Source organism: Tachysurus fulvidraco, chromosome 19 (genome assembly GCF_022655615.1).
Source record: "Tachysurus fulvidraco isolate hzauxx_2018 chromosome 19, HZAU_PFXX_2.0, whole genome shotgun sequence".
NCBI lineage: Eukaryota > Metazoa > Chordata > Actinopteri > Siluriformes > Bagridae > Tachysurus > Tachysurus fulvidraco.
Genome location: NC_062536.1, coordinates 18,520,361 through 18,545,360, shown reverse-complemented (window position 1 = coordinate 18,545,360; position 25,000 = coordinate 18,520,361). Strand labels below are relative to the sequence as shown.

Genomic DNA, 25,000 nt, shown 5'->3' with positions numbered 1-25,000 from the left:
TTTAGCGCTGTTTTTTTTTTCCACACAAACGGCGCAGGATTTAATTCGCCTCGATTCCCCGCCGAGAAACGGGTGAGATAATAAACAAGGAAAGTCACTTTATCTCGCGCTGAATTTGTTGCCCTTCACATTTTCCTGCATTCTTTTTCTCTGACAGATGGTGTTGTGGGTGCTTATGTCCAATTTGATTTGAACCAAAACGCGAGCCAAATTTATTCTGGCACTTTCCACACGCTGCCAAATTTACCACTGCCAGATTGAAATAACTGTGCGCGGGGCATGACATTGTGAAGAAGAACGTGAACAAAATCGTCACGACGTGTGAGGAAGAGAAGAAAAAAAAAGTGGGCAGGGAGGAGAACGGAGGAGGAGGAGGAGGAGGAGGAGGAGGAAGGAGGAGGAAGGAGGGAGATGGCGGCGGAGGGGGGGATAAAGGAGAAAGTCTCAGAGGAAGCGGCCAAGACGAGAGCGTCGAGACGGCTGGAGAAAGAAGGGAAGGTTTTTTTTTGTTTGTTTGTTTTTTTGTTTACTTTTTATCCTTTTCTAGTTCTGTTTGACGTTAAGGAGACATAAACTTTACACTCCGTCTACTTCCTCCAGCTGGTTCCAACCTGTTCTGAAGCTCTGACAACGGAGACTCCTTCTGTAAAGGTTCAAATTCAAATACACACACACACACACACACACACACACTCTCACCGAACAACAAACGCTAAAAACGTGTGTAGACAGGTTACCATGGAAACGATTAAGTACGATTTAGGACAAGTGCTTCTGACCAATCGGAGGCTGGAATTTATCGCTGCAGTCTCGTGAGTTATAGAGTAAAAGTAAAGAAAGTCTCCACTGTTAACACACACACACACACACACACACACACACACACACACACACACACACGGTAACAGAAAGTGACACGTTCAATCTGTCTGGTGGCGTCGAACGCTTCACGAAACATCTCTGAGGTCTGAAGAGAGCTGTCATAGCCTGAGGGCTGCTCTGATTACACAACAAAAGGTGTGTGTGTGTGTGTGTGTGTGTGTGTGTGTGTGTGTGTGTGTGTGTGTGTGTGTGTGTGGAAAAGGTTCTTTCGAGTTGTGCCATAGAAGAAACACTTTCTTCCCTCTAAAGACGGTACTTTATTCATCCTTATTGGTTCCACCGAGAACTGAAACAAATCCCAGAGTGAAGGATGTCTGTGACAACAACAGAAACAATGACAAACTCAACAAATTTACAGTGTGTGTGTGTGTGTGTGTGTGTGTGTGTGTGTGTGTGTGTGTGTGTGTGTGTGTGAGTGTGTATATGTGTGTGTGAGAGTTCTTTACAGACAGGATCTTTAGGGGGTGAAATAAAATACAGTCTCACAGAAACGTATGTGTATATAGTTTTTACACACACACACACACACACACACACACACACACACACACACACACACACACACACACACACACACACACACACACAGGAGGACAGAGTGTGTGTCCTTCTGTTAACATCGCTGTCATGTTGTCATGTACCCTGGCTTTTGTGAAAGAAGCCATCAAACTCTCTCTCTCTCACACACACACACACACACACACACACACACACACACACACACAACCACAGACGCCCCTCCCCCACCAGCAGCCGTGACCCTTTATCTGCGTCCATCTTCCACTTCCTGTCACAATGGCACAGCTGAACACTGTTATTAGCCGCTTAAAAGAAATGGCACCCCGTCTCCTGGTGACAGCTCCACATTGTTTATCGCGTCACAATTTGTTTAGCGACTTTTTCACCGTTTTTTTTTTTCTTTTTTATATTTATTCAGGGCTCATTTTTCTCTCATGCAGTGAAATGACACAAACAAACAAACCCTGTCACAGATAAATAATATTTAAAGCATACAGAAGGACTCGAACATTAGATCTTGCTGCTCTTGGTGCGTGAGGTTTGTCAGAAATGCCGTGGGTTTTTTTTCCTTTCTTGTTTTTTTTTTTTTTTGAGCTTAAGAATGCCTCGTATTGTCTGGCCTGTTTCGCTCGCAGATGTTAGCGACCATGTGAGAGCCATTAACGGGGTGAAAATAGCACGGACAATGGCGTGTGTAAGAGCTTTGAGGAAGCTGAACCGAGCCGAAGCGACCTGTGCGGTACTCTTACTCTTTGCGGTACTCTTAGCACTTTTACAGCCTGAGCATCAAAACCTGCACTTTTATCGTTTCATCCTCTAAACAATATTTATAAACAATCAGCTTTATTTTATTTATAAAGAAATTCCGACTTGGATCGAGGTTTCGTTTTTGCCTTCGTTCGAGGAAATTAACGCTGATCGTCGAGTGGCTAATCATCGAGAGCGACGTGCTGCTTATTAAAAAGCTAATTGCTCGTTCTTTAAAGAGCCTTGAAAAGCTTTATACAGAACCTCGGAACTGCCGATTCCCATTTTCCTCTGTAAGAAAAATTCCACAAGTTTCTGCTGGCATGTTTTCTAGCCACACCGTTCACCAGAAGCTGACTGGCCTCGGCGGTAAAAACACGTCGCTAAATTTACAAACCCTCGATCGCTCGATAAGATCGGTCATGGGAACGACTCGGCAGCGATTAACCCTATTACCCCGCCATCGGCTGCACGTTTGCTTGTTTTTCTCTTTCCTTCGTTCCGTCTAAACACTTTCTGAATGACCTTCGCGACAGAACGATCTGGAAGCGTTCGGCGCCGTCCGGTTTCTCGTCTCTCTGTTTGAAGCTGATCCGGTGTTCGGTCGCTTCTGCTCCCTATACAGCGCTCTATAGAAGAAGAGACAGTATAGTGAGGTCACGTCTGCCTTGTCAGAGAAGTGCGCTAACACGATAAGCCGTTCCAGGAAACATCTTAACTCACTTAAACATCATTAGCGTGCTATACAGTGCCCCTTTAACCGTGTTATTCACCCTCCAGATCGCTAAACATCACTTCTTCTGCAACTGTTTACTTCACGGAAACTTTAAAAACCAAAGTTTGAGATCCGTTCCAGGATCACGACAGAGTTAGCTTCATTCGTCTACGAATAATAATAAAAAAATAACAGATTTCGTTTTTCTCTTCAGGTGAACGTGCCGGTGGAGTAGCGTCTAAAGCTAATCTGTAAGTGCGCTTCGATCCATCCGCTGTCTTTACTTTTAACTAAAATAAACTTCTCCACAGAAAAGTCGCCGGACTAACAAACGTAAACCGCGGCTGCGTCTCGATCGTCTCTCCGGCTCCCTAGATAGTGTCAAATAGTGTCAAACCTAGCAGTCGACTTGTAAAAGTATACGATTCTGGTGCACACTAAAAAAAAGGATCGTTAAGGATACTATAATATAAACACTACCTAGCATGCTAATGCTCAGGGATGCTGAGGTAAACTAGCAAGCTAGCAGTGTACACCTTCTCTCCAAGTACACTCGAGTATCCTGGTAATAAACAAGTGCACTAAAATAAATCGGTTTCATCCGAAGCATCCGAAATAAACTAGCTAAGTTACTAGGTTAACTCTTTCCCACCATGCCAAAGTAAACAAGTGCACTTCCTGTCTCTAAGTGAACATTTAACCCTAGTACACTTGCAGTAACTAGTGTAGTGCATATAAGTTTAAGTTTAAGTGCACTCGGTTGTTAGGGAACTTGGTGCTGAGTGTACACGAGTGTCCTTGTAGTAAAGCGACCAGTAAGCTAGTGCACTTCGTCATGGAAATGCTGACACGTTAAAAATAAACTAGTGCACTTCTCTTCAAGTGCACTACGGTAAAGTAAACTCTACTTCTCTTTAAAGGAAAGTAAAGGTGTAAAGTAGTGGACATGGTAGTCGACTTGACTTAGACCTCAGACACGTTATTCGGACACCGATCCGAACGAACCGCTTCTCGTTCACGCCACACCGTAGCACGTGGAGGCGTGTGAGAAGCTCCAGGAGTTTAAGCGAGTTTAAGACGAGTTTAGTTTAGTTATAAAATGTGAGGAAACGGTTTAAGGGTGACGAGAAGGATCGAGACCTGGAGGTTATGTGAAGCTGGCGAGAAGGAGACGAGAGCAATCCAAATCCAAAGCTCTGCTCCATCTGACACGAGGCACCTCAGAGGCAAAACAATCAGGAGAGAGGAAGCAGAAGATGGAGAGAGAGAGAGAGAGAGAGAGAGAGAGAGAGAGAGAGAGAGAGAGAGAGAGAGAGAGAGAGAGAGAGAGAGAGAGAGAGAGAGAGAGAGAGAGAGAGAGAGAGAGAGAGAGAGAAGGCCATGTCTCACTTTCACACCTTGCTAACCGAGAGCTGATGCCAGGGAAAGGAAAGACACGAGTCAGGAATAGATGTGTGTGTGTGTGTGTGTGTGTGTGTGTGTGTGTGTGTGTGTGTGTGTGTGTGTGTGTGTGTGTGTGTGTGTGTGTGTGTGTGAGCTCTGCCGTGTGACAACCAGGTGATATCTTGAGTGATAAAACTTTGCATTAAGGAGATGTATAAAAACATTATGACATATGGAACGCAACTGAAGTGTGTAGCGGTGGAGAAGGAAAAAAACTCTGTGTGTGTTTACGTGTGTGTGTGTGTGTGTGTTTGTGTTTGTGTGAGAGAATGGATAGATTTATTCATACAATGAGGACAGACGGAGTGTGTACATGTACACGTGTGTGTGTGTGTGTGTGTGTGTGTGTGTGTGTGTGTGTGTGTGTGTGCTGCAGTAGTCTGGCAGCGAGTGTCAGATCCAGCTCAAAATGACTAGCAGCTGGAGGTGACAGTTGTTTTAACAGCTGAGCTGACAGGATTAATTCAAATGCGCCGAAATCAAAAAGCGTAGAACACCTGTTCAGGCGCAGGCGAAGGGAGGGAGAACTAGAGGTGAGCCGAGACACCGAGACGGAAAAGGAGAGCAGGACGGAGGGCTTCGGGAGCCGCCTCGCTCGTCTCTGAACATCTGGCTGGAATAAAGCTGCTTTTCAGCGCGGGGTGGGCGGGTCACGACCCTCGGGGGCCGCCGGGCCGAGACGGATCGCTTCATTACAAAGCTGCAAACTCAAAGACGCCAAGCTGGGAGAAGTAATGAGCTCCACTGAAGATACTCGAACGCCACACAGATCCGATTTCAAGTTGGAGACGACGTACGTCACGCCGTCTGTCTCTCTGTCTGTCTCTCTGTCTGTCAATCACTCAGCATCGGTCTAATCCACCTCGCCGTATGCAAATACGCTCTGCTTACCGGCTTCCTTTACATTATCCTCCATTAACTCGAACGAAACGGAGATAAAACACAGATAAAAAGCCGATTTCGCGACGGCGCCGCCGCCTCCTCCGCTCCGGAAACGACACGCAAATCATCAAATCGGTAAAAGTAAAAGCAGGTGCAACGGTAGGGGGAAAAAAAAACAAACACACCTCCAACCTTGAAAAACGTTCAAACTTTAAAACGGTTCTAAGTTTCCGAGTTATTACCGTATGAATATTTATGGCGTAGCGTATTGCGTTATTTAGCATAAACTATTTAGCACAAATGCCTTTACGCACACAAAATGAAACATTTGCATGTTAATAGATTTGCAGCGGATATGTTGTTCCTTAACGGAGCAAACAACAAATACTAATATGTTTACGCGCAAATATCTGATGGTGATGTTCGTGGAATTACAATAAAAAAGGATTACAGCGAGTGATTACAAACAGATTTGTTTCCGCTCACGTTAATACACGACGTATCGCAGACGTTATAGCGGCTGTAAACGCTCGTCCCCTCGCCGGCTTCGCTCCGTATTCTAACACACAAAATCTCCAAAGAGTCCTGCAACCCGACGCTGGAGACTCGATCACATAGACGTCTCCTTACGGAAGAACGTAACCGTCTTTCGAACGTAAGTCCGTTCGAATGAGCTGAGCCGTCGCTATAGAAACGATAACGTATTCAATTTTCGATTATATAAGAAGAAATAAATTGAAGTTTTTTTTTTTTATTCAGTTCCCAATCCAAAAATATATGATTTACTTGTCCAAATGACTGTGTGGGGGGAAAAAATAGGTTCTGAGCAGGTTAGCTAACATTTCAGGACTGATCTTAGCATTAATTAGTGTTAATGTTTAAGATGCACTAATTTACGTCACAAACGTAAGCCGATATTTTAATAAGTAAATTCTGTACTAATTCTATACCTACACTAGTGCTGTCCTGATACTTGTCTAAGCAAACAGATGTAATTCGACCACCTCTGTTAACTACGCAGGAGTGATTATGGAAGCTAAGACATCTCTCATGAGCGGCGCCTCGGAGCATTGAGCCGTCACATCTCAGGAGCTTTCTCAATGATGTCTCTGTGAAATTGTCCAAAGTCCTCCTCAGTCCTGATCCACAAAGAGCCGGTTAAGCCACAATGAAGCCCGCAGCCTGATTCATGAACCTCCGGCTTTTGTTCCTTTCTTAATATCTCACCAGGAGTTCGATAACAAAACTTTTCACACACACACACACACACACACACACACACACACACACACACACACACACACACACACACACACACACACAACAAGCTGATTTTCTGACTCGTACTTTGAGAAATAAATAAGGCAAAGGCACTGTTATTGCTCAGGCTTTTGATACAAGTGTGTGTGTGTGTGTGTGTGTGTGTGTGTGTGTGGGGCACAAAACGCCAGGCTCCGTCTTTCCCATCCCATCTGACGAGCCCCCCTATTCAGTGCTTAACATCGTTCCTACAGCCGAGAGCCGGGAGAAAAGAAACACAACACAGACTCGTCCCTATTGATTGTTTTCCACGAAGCCGTCAGAAGAAAATGGACTGAAAGCCGAAGCAAAACAATTCAATAAGAAGTGACTTGAATGCTCCTTTCATAGGTGAGCACAATGGGGCCCATAATGGACCCCGGGTATTCTCATATCTTTAGTTGTCCTGCACTCAGGACTCACAGGAACCATGTTCAGCATTGACTGTCTAGCATCTACAATTCACTATCTATCATCTATCATCCACCATCTATCATCCACCATCTATCATCCACCACCTATCATCTACCACCTATCATCTACCATGTACCATTCAGCATCTACCACCTATCATCTACCACCTATCATCTACCATGTACCATTCAGCATCTACCACCTACTATCTTCCATGTAACCTTCTACCATGCACCACCTATCATCCACCATCTACTATCTACCATCCACCACTTATCATCCACCACCTATCATCTACCATCCACCACCTATCATCTACCATCCACCATCTTCTATCTATCATCCACCACCTATCATCTAGCATTACCACCATCACCAAACTTTATCAGCCATCCACCATCTACCACGTCACAAGACGCGGTACTTACAGTGTTCATTATAAACCGCTGCTACTGCCTTCAGTGTTAGGCCAGACATGATAAAAGGTATTGTGTCTAAAATAACTCCATACGTCCTACACCCTACTCCTTATGTCCTACGTCCTACACCCTACTCCTTATGTCCTACGTCCTACATCCTAATACCCTACATATTTCTCCCTACACCCTACTCTTCCTACACCCCAGAACCTACACCTGACACCCTATTCCCTACACCCTACTCCATATACTGTATGCCATAAACAACCAAAACCTGATACCCTACACCCTACTGCCTACACCCTACTCCCAATACCCTATACCCTACATATTTCTACCTACACCCTACTCTTCCTACTCCCAGAACCTACACCTAACCCCCTATACCCTATTCCCTACACCCTACTCTTCCTACTCCCCAGAACCTACACCTGACCACCATACCCTATTCCCTACACCCAACTCTTCCTACTCCCCAGAACCTACACCTAACCCCCTATACCCTATTCCCTACACCCTACTCTTCCTACTCCCCAGAACCTACACCTGACCACCATACCCTATTCCCTACACCCAACTCTTCCTACTCCCCAAACCCTACACCTAACCCCCTATACCCTATTCCCTACACCCTACTCTTCCTACTCCCCAGAACCTACACCTAACCCCCTATACCCTATTCCCTACACCCAACTCTTCCTACTCCCCAAACCCTACACCTAACCCCCTATACCCTATTCCCTACACCCTACTCTTCCTACTCCCCAGAACCTACACCTAACCCCCTATACCCTATTCCCTACACCCTACTCTTCCTACTCCCCAGAACCTACACCTAACCCCCTATACCCTATTCCCTACACCCTACTCTTCCTACTCCCCAGAACCTACACCTGACCCCCTATACCCTATTCCCTACACCCTACTCCAGTTACCTTACTTCCTATGTCATAAACACCCAACACCTGATACCCTACACCCTACTTTCTACACCCTACTCCCAATACCCTATGCCCTACACCCTAGATCCCACTCCCTACTCTCTATAACATAACCTAATTCCTTTACCCTAGTCCCTATACCCTTATATACCCGGACTTATATAGCTGTCTATTGTCTGTTTATTTGTAATGAAAATTCTGATAAACTTTTAGATGCAGAAAGATGTAAAGCCCTCTGTAAATATATAAAAAAAAAAAACCTTGCTTTGTATTTATTTGGCTTCTCCACTATTTTTCCTCATAAAGACAGAAAGAGAGGGAGAGAAAAAGAGAGAGAGAGAGAGAGAGAGAGAGAGAGAGAGAGAGAGAGAGAGAGAGAGAGAGAGTGAGGGAGGGAATAATGACAAACAATGCCTCTGTACAAACCGGCACTTAATGTTAATTTATACAACAAACTAATTACTACCAAATGGTGGAAATTACATATGGAATTTTTTTCCTCTCCCACGCTCAGTTTGTCAAACCACCACTGCCTCTAGCCCTCAGTGCGATGCACTGTGTGTGTGTGTGTGCGTGTGTGTGTGTGTGTGTGCGTGTGTGTGTGTGTGTGTGTGCTAACAAGAATCAACTTTCACGTCTATATTGTATGTAATCACGGCTTAACAATTATATATTTGTCACGTTATTTGTCAGTGCATTACATTTTCTGGGTAGAGTAATTGCCTGTGTGTGTATGTGTGTGTGTGTGTGTGTGTGTGTGTGTGTGTGTGTGTGTGTGTGTTTCCACTGAATACTGAGTGACATCCTGACCTCAGATCAGATTTCCGCAAACTAGCAAAACAACGCGACCGCAAGCAACTCAAGCTCGTAATCATCTTTATTTGATCTGTATCGCTGATAATAATAATGACGCTAATCTTAAGAACCAGCTAGTTAGCGGAGACTAGACAGGAACGGTAAGGGCATCGCTATGGCTAATAAAATTAACCTGAGCTAATAATGTCACTGAAATATTGGACTGCAGAAAAAGTCCATTTTCATTGCAGAAAGTCAGACAAAAGGACAAAAATTCTACGATTAAAATGATTACTTTGTGGTTCAAGTTATAATAGAAATAAAAGCAAATAAAAACAAGGGATGGATTTGATACCATACTGTAGCATAATGTTCAGTACCGGACTGGACTGGACCGGACCGGACCGCTATTAAATACTGTGAATCTTCACACAGTCTAATTTTATTGGCTCATAAAATGTCCTCTGAATTTGTGTGTCCAGTGACTGCACGACACATTTTCTATTTTCTGTAGCTTAGGATCAGTGCCATTGCAGTGTGTGTGTGTGTGTGTGTGTGTGTGTGTGTGTGTGTGTGTGTGTGTGTGTGTGTGTGTGTGTGTGTGTGTTGTGCTGTTTGTACTGTGAGTATATTTGTGTGAGACAGAGAGGATGGCTCAGAGCTTAGGGAACCAGAGCCGGCCCTGGCCATGAATCACACTCAACACAGTTCCAGGAGAGCCACAGAGGTATGCACACACACACACACACACACACACACACACACACACACACACACACACACACACACACACACACACACACACACACACACAGAGACTGCATCATATACTCCAGAGACCCTGAACATCTGTGTCCCACATAACGCATGCTGCCAAGTTCAGCTAGGACTACTGAGAGACAGAGACAGTGTGTGATTGTGTGTGTGTGTGTGTGTGTGTGTGTCCTCTTGGCTCTAGACCCTGCAGCTCTTCTCTTCTCACCTTGTGCCCCACGCACTGCCCTCCTGAGCTATTCCCATTACTTCGGCTAATAACACGCACACACACTTTAGCACTCTGACCCGTCTACTTGGCCATTCTTTTACACACTCCACACACACACACACACACACACACATTGAAAACGAAACCTAAGAGACAAGAGAAGATAGGAGAAGAGAGAGAAGAAAAAAGGTGACACTCTCAGAAATGAAAAGAGAAAGAAATGGCCCCGAGACATCCGAGCGACAAATTTACATTCGCACTCAGCATCTGAGACGCAGAAGTGCCACACTCGGGAAAAGTGTGTGTGTGTGTGTGTGTGTGTGTGTGTGTGTGTGAGTGAGTGTTTCAGCAGTAACAGGTGGATATTACAGCGAGCAGAAGATGAATAGAGGCTGGAGGAGAGTGCTGCATCATCAGGGACGGTCGATAAGCGACAGACCTGGACACTCTCAGGACAAACGTTCTGCTCCTCACCATGAAAGAGAGATGAGGAGACAGAAACGACCCACTCACCAAGTCTGTGTGTGTGTGTGTGTGTGTGTGTGTGTGTGTGTGTGTGTGTGTGTGTGTGTGTGTGTGTGTGTGTTTGAGAGAAAGAGAGAGAGAGAGAGAGTTGTCTGAGTGTGTTTTTCATCCACTACTGATTCCACTACTCTAAAAGTAAGTGCCCCCCACCCCACATGTCACAGTAACAGGGAATCATGTTTCACATGGAAAAAAAAAGTGCTATGATTCCTATTCCATTCTATCTTTAGGAAATGTAACGGTATTTAGCATAAAAAATCTTCATAAGAAAATCTTCTTTAGCTTCATCTAACTACAATAATTCCTTTTTTTTAATATAATGAAAACTCATTTTCTTCACATAAACAGTATAAATCTTGCAACGTACTGTACCCACGTATCGTGTGTGGAGAAACCTGGTTGCTGATAAAGCTGATGATTAGATACCATGAGGTATCGTGATGCCAGTTATGCTAGTTAGATTAAGTGACGAGTAGCTAACACGTGTTAGAAAAAAACTGTACTCTCTGAGGTAAGAATGAATCAAATCTGGTTAAAAACCAGACCTGCTTTTGTAAATAAACTTAAATAAATAGTGAAATCTTGAATGATATCAAAATGAAAAAAAAAAAAAAAAAAAGCCTAATTGCCCTAGCAAGCTAACATAGCTAAAATTATTTATAGAAAACAATTGTTAGCTAACTCTGCTGTGGATTAGCAAGTTACACACGTGGCTCATATTAGCTTGTTAGCGGTAATTATTAGTCACGTGTGTAACTTTCAGTGTAACAAAATAAACAAATAAATAAAAATAACAAAAGGTTACAAAACATAGGTAGACAAGTTGCTTGGCTGAATCGGCCATCGATTAGCTCGCTAGCTAGCTGAAACGTTACACAAACAGGCTACTTGTGCATGCTACAGTAGCTGGCTAATTGTTTATGTATTTTTAGTTTTTTTTTAGTAAATAAAACATTTTTACAGCAAACAATATGGTTTTATTGAAGAAAAACTTCTGATACGTCTATGGTTTTTGTGAAATAAACGCACGTGGTCATACTATATGGCTCGCTAATCTGTATATCTCTGGGATAAACAGGCATTAGCTAAAAGTCTGAGTTGAAATAAGGAGCTAGTTTCACTCTCCCTCATCTCCTGACCCATTTCTGTGCTCTTTGTGTCTCCGAACTAACATGCTGCCATGTTTTCCCTGTTGCTAATATGTGAACAGTGTGTGTGTGTGTGTGTGTGTGTGTGTGTGTGTGTGTGTGTGTGTGTGTGTGTGTGTGTGTGTGTGTGTGTGAACAGTGTGTGAAAAAGCGGGGGAGGGAGCAGAGAGAGAGAGAGAGAAATAGAGGGACAGAGAGGTAATAATAAGACCCTTTCATAATGATTAAAGCCTTCATTAATTTTTCATCACAACCTGCCGTTTGTGGCTAATGGCCTTTGTGCGCTACACAAGCAAACAATAGCTAGCTGCGCAAGAAAGGGATTTTTATCAGGCTACGAGAGGCCCGGCTCAGTGCTTCGCCTACCGCCACCTCTCTCCTTTCTTCTTCTCTCTTTTCTCTTTGTTGCTCTCTTTTCTCCTTTTCCTTTCTCTCATTTTTTTTTATAGACTCTGTTTTTCTCTGTCTAACGCTCAGGAGGTCTTTGTTTGTAGAGAGTGCGAGGATAATGTGCTACTGTAGCCGCTTGCTAATGGACTCTTCTCTCTCTCTCTCTCTCTCTCTCTCACTCTCTCTCTCTCTCTCTCTCACTTGCACATCTCCTTTTACACTTTTAGTTTCTTAATCTGACAGCTAGCTACATGCGTATTAAAAGCAACACAAAGTTACAACTGCAACCGAGTTTAAAAAGATACAGAGGTATTACCAAACAATTTTACCTCACATAGATTTACTTGACATTTTTTTAACCTCACACAGGTTAACCTCAGACACAGTTTTACCTCACACCGTTTTACTTGACATGTTTACCTCACAGTTTTGCCTCATAGTTTTACGCCACATAGATTTACCTCACAGTACTACCTCAAGGTTTTTACTACTGCAGATTTTACCCCACACAATTTTCCCCTCACAGTTTTACCTTGCATTGGTCAGCTCAAACCTATGCACATCAGTTTTTATCCCACACGTTGTACCTAACACAGTTTTACCTCAGACACAGGTTTACCTCACATGGCTTCACCTGACACAGATTTGTCTCACTGATTTACCCAGTTTTTTACCTACAAAATTGTACCTCACACAATTTTATCTTAAACCTTAAGAAGGTTTATGTCCGTTTTATCGACCATGTTTTTACCTGACATGGTTTTACCCCAGTTTTTTCTCAGACACAGTTTTACCTCACATGATTTTCCCTGACACAAATTCGCTTTGCAGTTCACCTCGTACAATTTTACCACACAGTTCGAACTCAAGCAGTTTACCTTTAAAAAATTTACCTCAGCAAATTTTACTGTGGGTCTTCTGAGGGGGAAAAAAAGAGATCCCCCTGAACCCCCTGACTAACAAATGACTAACAGAAGAGAAACTGTAACTCTAACTTTATTTTAGCAACACGACTTCACCCAGGAAGCCCAAGGACCTGAGCTCTGATGAACGTAAAGATCAGAACAGAGGAGTTGTCCTACACCTTCTGATTATTCAGGAAAAATGATCTTGTTAATAGACAGTTACGGTACAAAATAACACCTAACACGTAGACGCACACAGTCTGGACCTATCTGCCTGCAAATCTGTCAACGTGTAGTGAATATATCAGCACCATCTCACACATCGTTAATGACATTAACAAGGACGAGAGACACAGGGACGCAAAGAGAGAGAGAGAGAAAGAGAGAGAGGCAGAGACAGTGTGCTGTAGCTTGAAGAGTAGCAGTCAGCTAACGTGGCCTTTGTCTTTCTGACCATATTGTAAGCTGGTGCAAGTGTATAAGTGTATAAGTGAACTCACCCTCAGGCTCGCTCTTGATCAGCTCCTCCATCTTGCGCTGTTTCAGCGTGTCCACCACGTCGGCCAGGCTGCCTTTACGCCTCTCCGGCGTTCCCAGAGCCGTGGCCAAACCTGAGCCTTCGTCCTGCTGCTGCTGTTTACTGGGTGAGGTAGAAGTGTTGTGCTGGGGGTACGGGCTCAGGGCCAGGCCTTTACCGCTGTCTTGATCCTGACACAAAACGACAGACAGCAGATTCATCAATACTGAAACTTTAAAACAAGTCTCATTAAAGCTAAACATGAACACTTTATTTTAATATTCATCTTTATCTCAGCACTTATCACACAACCCGCTGTAGGTTCAACATAGCATGAGTGGCGTACTGTAACCTGTGAGATCTTATCCATACGGACTGACACGTGTCATGCTGTTATTGTTACAGGATAATAATCGACACCAGGGCGGGGTGAGGTTAAGATGTCACGGTTACCACCTGATTATTTTCCCTTTAAAGCACGTTGTCATGAAAGTTTATTTACCTCTAATACACCATGGCAATTTGCCAACAATTACAACATTTGTTTATTAAAGAATGACATATTAAAAATGTACATTTATCCATTTGATGTTAGAGTTGTTGAATAAACAAACAAACAAACGATGTCAGAAAACTGTAATTCCTCAAATATCCTCAAATCCTTCCTAAAAAGTCAACACATCTGACCATTTCTGTTGTTTTTATTTATTTATTATTTATTTTTAGCCTTAGATTACTTCCGTCCCTGTGAACGAGCAGTGAAATGACGACATATCACCAACAGCGCATTAACAGCAACCTGCAATTTGTGGCTTCCAAAATCAGAATCCGGGAAGGTATTGTATAAGACACCTGGCACTCACTTGTGTATCTACCCTCACACACCTTCACACACACACCTTTACACACACACACACACACCTACACATGTACGTGCACACTTACACACTTGGTACCTGGTTTGGAGCCAGCTTACCGGAACTCTTTTGTGCAGTTTAATTACAGAAGGACTCAGGTATTTGTGCACAGGGTCAATAGTCCATATCCAATAAGCAGAGTTAATCTTTGGCTAATCAGCTTCTATTATCTGCCACACCATGACGGACAATGGCTCTGGCGAATTAGACAATGGCTTAATCCCATCCCAGGGAGAGGCTGGCTTTAGAGACACATGCTAGAGAGTCAGCATAGGAGCAGCATAAATAAACAAATAAATATATGAATTAATAATAATAATAATAATAATAATAATAATAATAATAATAATAATAATAATAGAAAAATACTAACAAATAAAAATAATAACAAAAATACGTTTACCACATAATAAAATAATAAATATACTAATACTACTATTATTAATAATAATAATAATAATAATAAGGTACATGTGGTAGATATACATATTATTATTATTATTATTATTATTATTATTATTATTATAAGTAGTAGTATTATTATTATCCAGAAACTCACCTTTCCCCTGAATTATACATATATACCCTCCATTATTTTATTAAAGCAGTACACAGTATTTAATGATTAACTTAAATCTGTGGACTGAAGCCAGCTGCACAGTTGCGTAAGTTTGACCTAATATTAGCTTCAGTTTTCTCCCTGCTGCACTTTTACCCTCAAAGACATTATCTACAACTCTAGCAAGATAAACAAACGAAGGTTAATGCAGTAAACAGGCTATTTTCATGACTCAGTAACTGACAATCTATTTATATTAAAAAACAACAACAACAACAACTTTCCTAACAAATCGAGCTCTGAGGAGAAAAGAGCTGTGTTAATTAGCATCTGAGCTTCGTTTGTTAGCATGTTAATATCTATGTGTTAGTTTGTTCCCCTTTATATGTGTAATATGTGATATGCAAACCTTTTTATCAAAGTTTGAGAAGGCTGTTGCTATGCAACCGGGAAGCATTAGCACTGAGCATGGAAGCTAGCTAATATCTGAAAAGAATGGTTTAGATAGCTAGCACACTTTCAGGCTTTCAGTCTTTGTATAGATAAACAGTGTAAAGATGGAGATGAAAATAGTCCACGAGTCAACATTTACCTCAGAAATGTCGGTAAATCAACACAAAAGGGATTCATTTAATAATACCTGACTTTCTACTCAACATTGAGCGCTAACCAGGTGAGGTTACACTGAGGAACGTCAGGACTGTGTCAGAACTCGCGAATTTAGGAGAATTGAACTTTCAGTTGTTTATGAAAATCCATCCATCCATCCAATCATTGATTGATCCATCTACCCATCCACCTATTCACCTATCCATTGATCCATCCAGCGATCCATCCAGCGATATATCCATGCATCCATTCATGCATCCATCCACCCATCCATCCATCCATCCATCCAATCATTGATTGATCCCTCTACCCATCCACCTATTCACCTATCCATTGATCCATCCAGCCATCCATCCATCCATTCATGCATCCATCCATCCATCCATCCATCCATCCAATCATTGATTGATCCATCTATCCATCCACCTATCCATCTATCCATTGATCCATCCAGCGATATATCCATTCATCCATCCATTCATCCATTCATCCATCCACCCAACCATCTATCCATCCATGCATCCATCCAACCAACCATTCATCCATTGATCCATCTATTGTTCTCGACACTCTTAGCAAATTTAGAACATCTTTAAATGGCTTTATTTGTCCTAAAGGTGTTTTTGTCGTTTTTGGCAGATGTTAATGTTCTTCCTCCTTTTTGAAAATCACTGAAAAGTTTTTTGCCCTTCATGAGGTTAGAAGTTAACACTTAAAGGATCTTTGTCTTTTCTGAGGAAACGTTTCAGAAATTTTCTTTTCGTTTTTTTGCAGCGTCCTCGACAAATTCTTCATAGAAACCGAGAACCTTTTCGGGAATCATTAAATAACCCTTTATTTAATACTAAAGACTAAATAACATGTTAAACATGGTAACGCTAAAAAACAGCGCCAGCCTTTTATATTACATTTCTAAACTGTGTTTGTGAGTCATAAAATCACCGCATATTAATGACTGATATAAAGCTTTTAAATGTTAAGGTTTACATTTCTGTTACAAAAAAAAAAACACATCAACATAAAATTCCACACAGAACTTCTAGGAATGACTTAAAAGACATTCGAACAACTGGTCAACATTCTTTCGAAGACTAAATGAATGATTCGTTTTATTCTGATTCGGTGGAGACGTCTGTGAAGAATTGATCTATGTTGCCACCACAACTGCATTCAAATTTAGTCAAAGCATGCAGGCAAACACACAAACACACAAACACACACAAACACACACACACGCACACGCACACAGTTCTTTAGAAATCAACACAGGATCAATAATTCCTCCCGAGAGACTGCTCAGCTCTGAGGATCAAACCGAAGCACGCCGCTAGCCGGAGGTCCGAGTGACACATGTTGGAACATCAGTCGTCGCTCATAAACATCATAAAAATATCATTTTTAAAAATTAAAAAACGTGCTAAGTGATTAATTATGTGCGCTGATCTGACGCCTCTGTGTGCTAACAGACATCAGATACCAGAGCGTCACATCTGATCTTTTACCTTGTTTTCCGAGTCAAAAGCTTTCACACACACACACACACACACACACACACACACACACACACACACACACACACACACGGGCTCAGATGTGCGACTGCGACTCTATTTACACCCTCTCATCTGATCCTCCAGTTAAACTGTTCAAACAGGGATTAAAAAAATTCTGACATCAAGTCTGAAGAGAAAAAGCGACAGTGTGTGTGTGTGTGTGTGTGTGTGTGTGTGTGTGTGTGTGTGTGTGTGTGTGTGTGTGTGTGTGAGAGAGAGAGAGAGAAGGCAGTCACAGCTCGGATTGTGTCTCTGCCTACATTTACTGTGTCACGCATCTTAAACATCCGGTTACACCTGTCACATCCAATCTATCTAATCCACCGCCTGCTTAAAAGCTAGCACTTCTCTAACACACACACACACACACACACACACACACACACACACACACACACACACACACGTCTTAGAAACAGCACAGAGATGGGGTTTCTATCCGGAGTGACACTAAGACTCGGACACATGACGGGTCAACCCTCAGATTTGATTTTGCTCCTTTTTTTTTTAAAATGATTTTTATTTATTTTTCCATTTTTTTCTCGTATTTTTAATCCTGTTAAAAACGCTCGAACGAATAAGACGTCGTCTCTCCGGTTGCTTTTTGTGTAATCCAGCTAACACACACACGTGAGACTTGGTTAAGTTTGAGCGTTTCAAAGAAATATAGATTTTTCTTTGTTTTGTTGGAAATCATATTTTATTAGTATAGGCATGCAGGAGTCAATTAATGTGTGTGTGTGTGTGTGTGTGTGTGTGTGTGTGTGTGTGTGTGTGTGTGTATACAAATGCTTGTGTTTTTCATCCAACATGTAAATGTGTGTGTGTGTGTGTGTGTGTGTGTGTGTGTGTGTGTGTGTGTGTGTGTATACAAATGCTTGTGTTTTTCATCCAACATGTAAATGTGTGTGTGTGTGTGTGTGTGTGTGTGTGTGTGTGTGTGTGTGTGTGTGTGTGTGTGTATACAAATGCTTGTGTTTTTCATCCAACATGTAAATGTGTGTGTGTGTGTGTGTGTGATGCTTTTCTATGTATTTATGATGTGCCATGAGTGTGTGTGATGTGGGCGGTTCTGGTTTTAGTCGTGCAGATGTCAATTCTCTTTCTGTGTGCCGCCTGAGACAAAGTGCAGAAGTGTGTTGTTGCCTGCAGTTCTGCCTCCTCACTCATCCTGTAGCGCTTCAACACCGAGACCGAATTAAACAACTTTTGTCTTCTTAAGCTCATCTGTGACAGGAGCACATTTAAACACACTTCAAGTCATGCCAAGGAAAAAACCTTGTTTTTCTCTTTCTCTCTTTTCATTTTCTCCCAGCAAAGATGCCACCGTTCCTCACACTGCTCTCTCTCTCTCTCTCTCTCTCTCTCTCTCTCTCTCTCTCTCTCTCTCTCTCTCTCTCTCCAACTATCCATCCACACTCCCATTCATTCATTCATTCATTCATCCACACACCCACTCATTCATTCATTGTCATCTATCCATCCATCCATCCATCTACCCATCCATTATTAAGTCATCTATCCATCCATCCATCCATTCATTCATCCACACACCCACTCATTCATTTATTACGTCATCTATCCATCCATCTATCCATCCACGCTCCCATTCATTCATTCATTCATTTATTCATTCATCCACACACCCACTCATTCATTTAAATCATCTATCCATCCATCCTTCTATCCATCCATTATTAAGTCATCTATCCATCCATCCATCCATCCATCCATCCATCCATCTAGCCATCCACACTCCCATTCATTCATTCATTCATTCATTCATTAAGTCATTTATCCATCCATCCATCCATCCACAAATCCATTCATCCACACTCCCATTCATTCATTCATTCATTCATTCATTCATTCATTCATTCATCCACACACCCACTTATTCATTTATTAAGTCATTTATCCATCCATCCACCCATCCATCCCTCCATTCATTCATAAATTTGCCTGTCTGTCCTTCTGTCCACCCACCAACTAATTAATTCATTAGTCTTCAATCCATGCATCCATCCATCCATCTGACCATCCATCCATCCGTCTATTCATCCATCCATCCATCCATCCATCCATCCATCCATCCGTTCATTAACTCCACACATTTCTGCTAGTTTACAGATATAATTCATGGCCACATTGCTACAAAATGTGTAAACTCAATACAATGACCTGATTATTAATAGTATTATAACTTAGAGGAAGATGAAGATGAAGATGTAATAAGAGGAAGAGATGATCTGAATTTAGATTTAGGAAATAAAAGATTTAAATTTCAGCAAACCAAAGACTCCGTTGGTCCAATGGAACATTTAAAGCTGGAATAATAAGCAGATATATAGAAATAATAATAATAAGAAAACAAATCCGAGCTACAGGAATAAAGTCTTTACAGCTTGACAACGAGGACAGAAGTAAAGGCTAGCACTGAACTTTACTGACAAGCTAACATGATAAAGCAGATCAACACGAGCAGGTCGGGGACGGCACGTGGAAGAGCGAATGGGGAGAACGTTTACCTGGTGGTGGTGGTGGTGGTGAAGGTGGTGCTACTCTGAGTGACAATAACAGATGGTGCGTACGCTCGACTAGCTCGAGAAGGAAAAGAGGAAGTCGTCTGTCTCTCTGAGGCTGAAGGGTATTAATGATATTAATCACAGCTGTAATAATGAAACTGCCAAGTGAGTAAAACGCCGAGCAGCTTCTGATGCTACAAAGACGTTTATGGGGAAAAACTGTAGCTGAATGAGTCGATATTTTCTATGAGTAAACACACACACACACACACACACACACACACGCACACACACACACACACACACACACTCACACACACACACACACACATCTGTATATTTACAGTCACACACAGGTTGTATCTTATCAGAACTATGACATCATAATTCTGTATTCATGTGGGCGTGGCATGTGGGCTAATGGGCGTGGCCTGTCGATCATCCCTCCAGGTATGGATTTGTTTGATGCTGGTCTGTCTCTGTATGCTACCACAGCAGGTCGTCATGGTGATTGGTCATATTATTGTAGCCTTGTTTCCAGAATGCCTAGTGACACGGTAATAAGCACCCAGGCCCTAATCACACTAATCAAGCTAAACCTGCTAAACATGCTAAACACGCTAAACCTGCTAAACATGCTAAACACTCTAAACATGCTAAACATGCTAAACACGCTAAACATGCTAAACCTGCTAAACATGTTAAACCTGCTAAACATGTTAAACCTGCTAAACAAGTTTAACCTGTTAAACACGCTAAACACGCTAAACATGCTAAACACGCTAAACATGCTAAACACGCTAAACCTGCTAAACACGTTAAACCTGCTAACCACGCTAAACATGCTAAACCTGCTAAACCTGCTAAAAACACTAAACATGCTAAACACGCCAAACACGCTAAGTGCCTTTTCAGTTCACATCTGGCCTGAACTCATGTGGCGAAGATGAAAAGGTCAGGAATGGAGTGGAGTTTAGGTCACTCACTCACTCCCACACACTCACTCACTCACTCACTCCCACACTCACTAAGAATAAGAAAGAAAAAGAAAGAAAGAAAGAAAGAAAAAACAAAAAGAAAGAAAGAAAAAAGAGAATGAAAGAAAGAAAAAACAAAAAGAAAGAAAGAGAGAAAGAAAGAAAGAAAGAAAGAAAGAAAGAAAGAAAGAAAGAAAGAAAGAAAGAAAGAAAGAAAGAAAAAACAAAAAGAAAGAAAAAACAGAATGAAAGAGAAAGAAAGAAAGAAAGAAAGAAAGAAAGAAAGAAAGAAAGAAAGAAAGAAAGAAAGAAAGAAAGAAAAAAGAAAGAAAAAAATAAGAAAGAAAGAAAGAAAGAAAGAAAGAAAGAAAGAAAGAAAGAAAGAAAGAAAAAAACAAGAAAGAAAGAAAAAAGTAAGAAAGAAAGAAAGAAAGAAAGAAAGAAAGAAAGAAAGAAAGAAAGAAAGAAAGAAAGAAAGAAAGAAAGAAAGAAAGAAAGAAAGAAAGAAAGAAAAAACAAAAAGAAAGAAAAAACAGAATGAAAGAAAGAAAAAACAAAAAGAAAGAAAGAAAGAAAGAAAGAGAGAAAGAGAGAAAGAAAGAAAGAAAAACAAAAAGAAAGAATGAAAAAGAAAGAAAGAAAGAAAGAAAGAAAGAAAGAAAGAAAGAAAGAAAGAAAGAAAGAAAGAAAGAAAGAAAGAAAAGAAAAAAGAAAGAAAGAAAGAAAGAAAGAAAGAAAAACAAAAGAAAGAAAGAAAAAAAGAAAGAAAGAGAAATGAAAGAAAGAAAGAAAAGAAAAAAGAAAGAAAGAAAGAAAGAAAAGAAAGAAAGAAAGAAAGAAAGAAAAACAAACAAAGGGAAAAAGAAAGAAAGAAACAAAGAAAGAAACAGTAATAGTAAGAAAGAAAAAAACAAAAGAAAGAAAGAAAGAAAGAAAGAAAGAAAGAAAGAAAGAAGAAAGAAAGAAAAAAGAAAGAAAGAAAGAAAGAAAGAAAGAAAGAAAAAGAAGAAGGAAAGAAAGAAAGAAGGAAAGAATGAAAAAAGAAAGAAAGAAGAAAGAAAGAAGAAAGAAAGAAAAAAGAAAGAAAGAAAGAAAAAGAAGAAGGAAAGAAAAAAGAAAGAAAGAAAGAAAGAAAGAAAGAAAGAAAAAGAAGAAGGAAAGAAAGAAAGAAAAAAGAAAGAAAGAAGAAAGAGAAAGAAAGGAAAGAAAGAAAGAAAGAAAGAAAGAAAGAAATAAAAAAGAAATAAAGAAAGAAAGAAAGAATAGAAAGAAAGAGAAAGAAAGAAAGAAAAATAAAGAAAGAATACAAATAAGAAAGAAAGAAAGAAAGAAAAGAAAGAAATAGAAATAAAGAGAAAGAAAGAAAGAAATAGAAAGTAAAGAATAATAAATACAAAGAAATAAAAAACATAATCAAATACATAAATATAACTCAATAAAAAAACACATCAATAAATAAAAAAGTACGACGCAAAATACACATCAATCAATCACTCAATCACTAATAAAAAAAAAAAAAAGAACTAAAGACTAACTACCAAAAAATAAATAAACTAAATAAATAAATGCAATATAAAATTAAAAAAGAAATAAAACACACTCACTCACTCACTCCCACACACTCACTCACTCACTCCCACACACTCACTCACTCACTCCCACACACTCACTCACTCACTCCCACACACACACACACTCACTCACTCAATCACACACACTTGCACACACTTACTCACTCACTCAATCACTCACACACAAACTCACACTCTCACTCAATCACACACACACACACACACACACACACACACACACACACACACACACACACACACACACACACTCAAATACACACACAAACTCTCTCTCTCACACACACACACACACACACACACACACACACACACACACACACACACACAGCCATCCCGTTAATTTAGCGTGACCAGATAAAGCGGATAATCTTCTCACACACACTTCTCAGCACTTCACCGAGTCGTTTCAGTTTTTCTTTCTTCTTCTTCTTTCTTTTTTCTACACTTTTATTTTATTGTGCTGCACAAATCAGCATGACGGAGTCTCTCTCAGTGTTAGCACACTAAACCTCTCTCTCTTTCTGTCTGTCTCTTTTCACACGTTCATTCTTTCTTTCTCTCTCTTAGTCTTTCTCCCGTTGACTTAATCTCTCTCCTTTTCTTTCTTTCTTTTTTCTTTCTTTCTTTCATTCTTTCTTGGTGGTGAGAAAGGGGGCGGAGTCAGGCAGCAGTGATGCAGCAGTACAGGGTCGTAGAGTAAACTTTGCTCTGTGACAGCGCGAGCGCCCGAGCTGAGCCGAGGCTGTAATCACTGCACTAATGACTGAATTACTCCACCATTATACACACTCATCATTTTATTGCAGACACATTCCTCCACTCTACTGTCCACACACACACACACACACACACACACACACACACACACACACACACACACACACACACACACACACACACTTACACATCGAATCCAAATCTAAGGAGAGTTTTGCTCTTCTGTGTGTGTGTGTGTGTGTGTGTGTGTGTGTGTGTGTGTGTGTGTGTGTGTGTGTGTGTGTGTGTGTGTGTGTATGTGTGTGTGTGTGAGACAGGAAAATGTGACACATTTGACCTTTTAAATGTGTTTGGTGTTCTTTTAAAAGTGAAACCCAAAACTTATTATTATTATTTTTATTTATTTATTTATTTATTTATACTGAAAGCTTTTTTTTAGTAGTTTTTATTTTGTAGTTGATTTTTTTTTCTTCTTACAAAACATTAAATCTACAAAACTATAAATGGATAAAAAATACTACACAACATTTATTTAATATATTTAAGATAAATAAAGTAAAAGTTGGTAAATGTTAAAAAGGCATAAAAATGTTTTTTTTTATTTACTATTACATTTATTTATTTATTTATTTATTTATTTATTTATTTATTTATTTACTAATTTACTTATTTACTTAATGGATCGATTGATTATATTAAAACTGATTAGAATTTTTCATTTTTTTAATCAGCTATTTTTCTCTAGAGATGTGTGTGTGTGTATAAAAGCATTAATACCAGCATTAATACCATCTAATAATAAAACAAGGCAATTATTTGAGGAACCAGTTTATTGTATTAAATTTTTTTTTTTTTTTCAGTTTCTTAAGTTGGTGCAAAAGAGATAAAAATATACTTCAAATATTTTAAGTAATTTATATATTTTTATAATACAAAAAATATTCACTGTAATTTTAATACTAATAATAACAATTTATTATTGAGTACATATTATTATTATTATTATTATTATTATTATTATTATTATTATTATTATTATTATTATTATTATGTATAATTTTACTAACTAAAATTCAATAGAAATGATTTTATAAAAGTTTTCTATGGAAATTTCCAGTGTGGGCGGAGTCTGGTCTGTGGAGGGGGACATGTAGAGGGAGGAGTCAGTAAGGACTAGGAGGCGGGGCTTACCGTGCTGCTGTGTAGTGTGGGCGGGCTGTCTGGGGCACGCGGTGAGCTGCAGTATGAGCTCAGGGGCAGGTGAATGACAGCATGTCCGTCAACCTCGTCATCGTCCAATCGCTGTCTGCTCGTCGCCATGACTACCTCTCCATCTGTTCCCCCATATGGAGAGGCTGGTCGCTTGGAAGACATCCTGGAAAAAAGAAACGAGACGGACAGGAAGAGAGAAGAGAGAGAGAACATGAGATGTGATGGAAAGACACGATAAAAAGGCGTAGATGTGGTTTAGTGACACATAAAATCATCATCATCATCATCATCATCATCATCATCATTGTCGTCGTTATGGATACCCAAGCAGTTTGCTTGGTATCTGATGAGTTTGATCTAGAGCTATTATTATTATTAATGTCCTTTTTAATGAAACCCTTTTGATTGAAACATGATTGTATTATTTTCATGACACTGGCGTGTTAACAGAAACGTTTTCTTCTGAACTTCACGATGTTTATAAAGTTCAAAAGGAAAAAACTTCTACATCCATTTTATTAGAACACAAACTCCATGCTGCTGCCTCATAGAAAAAACAGGCGCTCTTTAGACTGATTCAGAGTCATGTCCGAGTAATAACCAACGTGTCACGTGTCCGATCCGATCAGAGCAACACTCTAAACGTGTCCGATCCGATCAGAGCGACACTCTCCAAATGTCCGAGTAATAACCAACGTGACACGTGTCCGATCCGATCAGAGCAACACTCTAAACGTGTCCGATCTGATCAGAGCGACACTATCCAAGTGTCCGAGTAATAACCAACGTGTCACGTGTCCGATCCGATCAGAG

The 25,000-nt window shown here is 40.5% G+C and overlaps 1 protein-coding gene across 7 annotated transcripts in view; it reads right to left on the bottom strand.

Moving 5' to 3' along the window:
- sox5 (SRY-box transcription factor 5) overlaps positions 1-25,000 on the bottom strand; it is a 226,343-nt gene that overhangs the window by 56,128 nt on the left and 145,215 nt on the right. For 6 of the 7 annotated variants that reach the window (XM_047803785.1, XM_047803786.1, XM_047803784.1 and 3 more), the window contains 2 exons: positions 24,167-24,350; positions 13,510-13,717 (listed from right to left, as the gene is read on the bottom strand). In XM_047803785.1, coding sequence (XP_047659741.1) covers positions 13,510-13,717; positions 24,167-24,350 — 392 coding nt within the window. Of the gene's footprint in view, positions 1-13,509; positions 13,718-15,002; positions 15,754-24,166; positions 24,351-25,000 lie in introns of those variants that run through there. The other variant, XM_047803787.1, reaches the window with a different exon arrangement.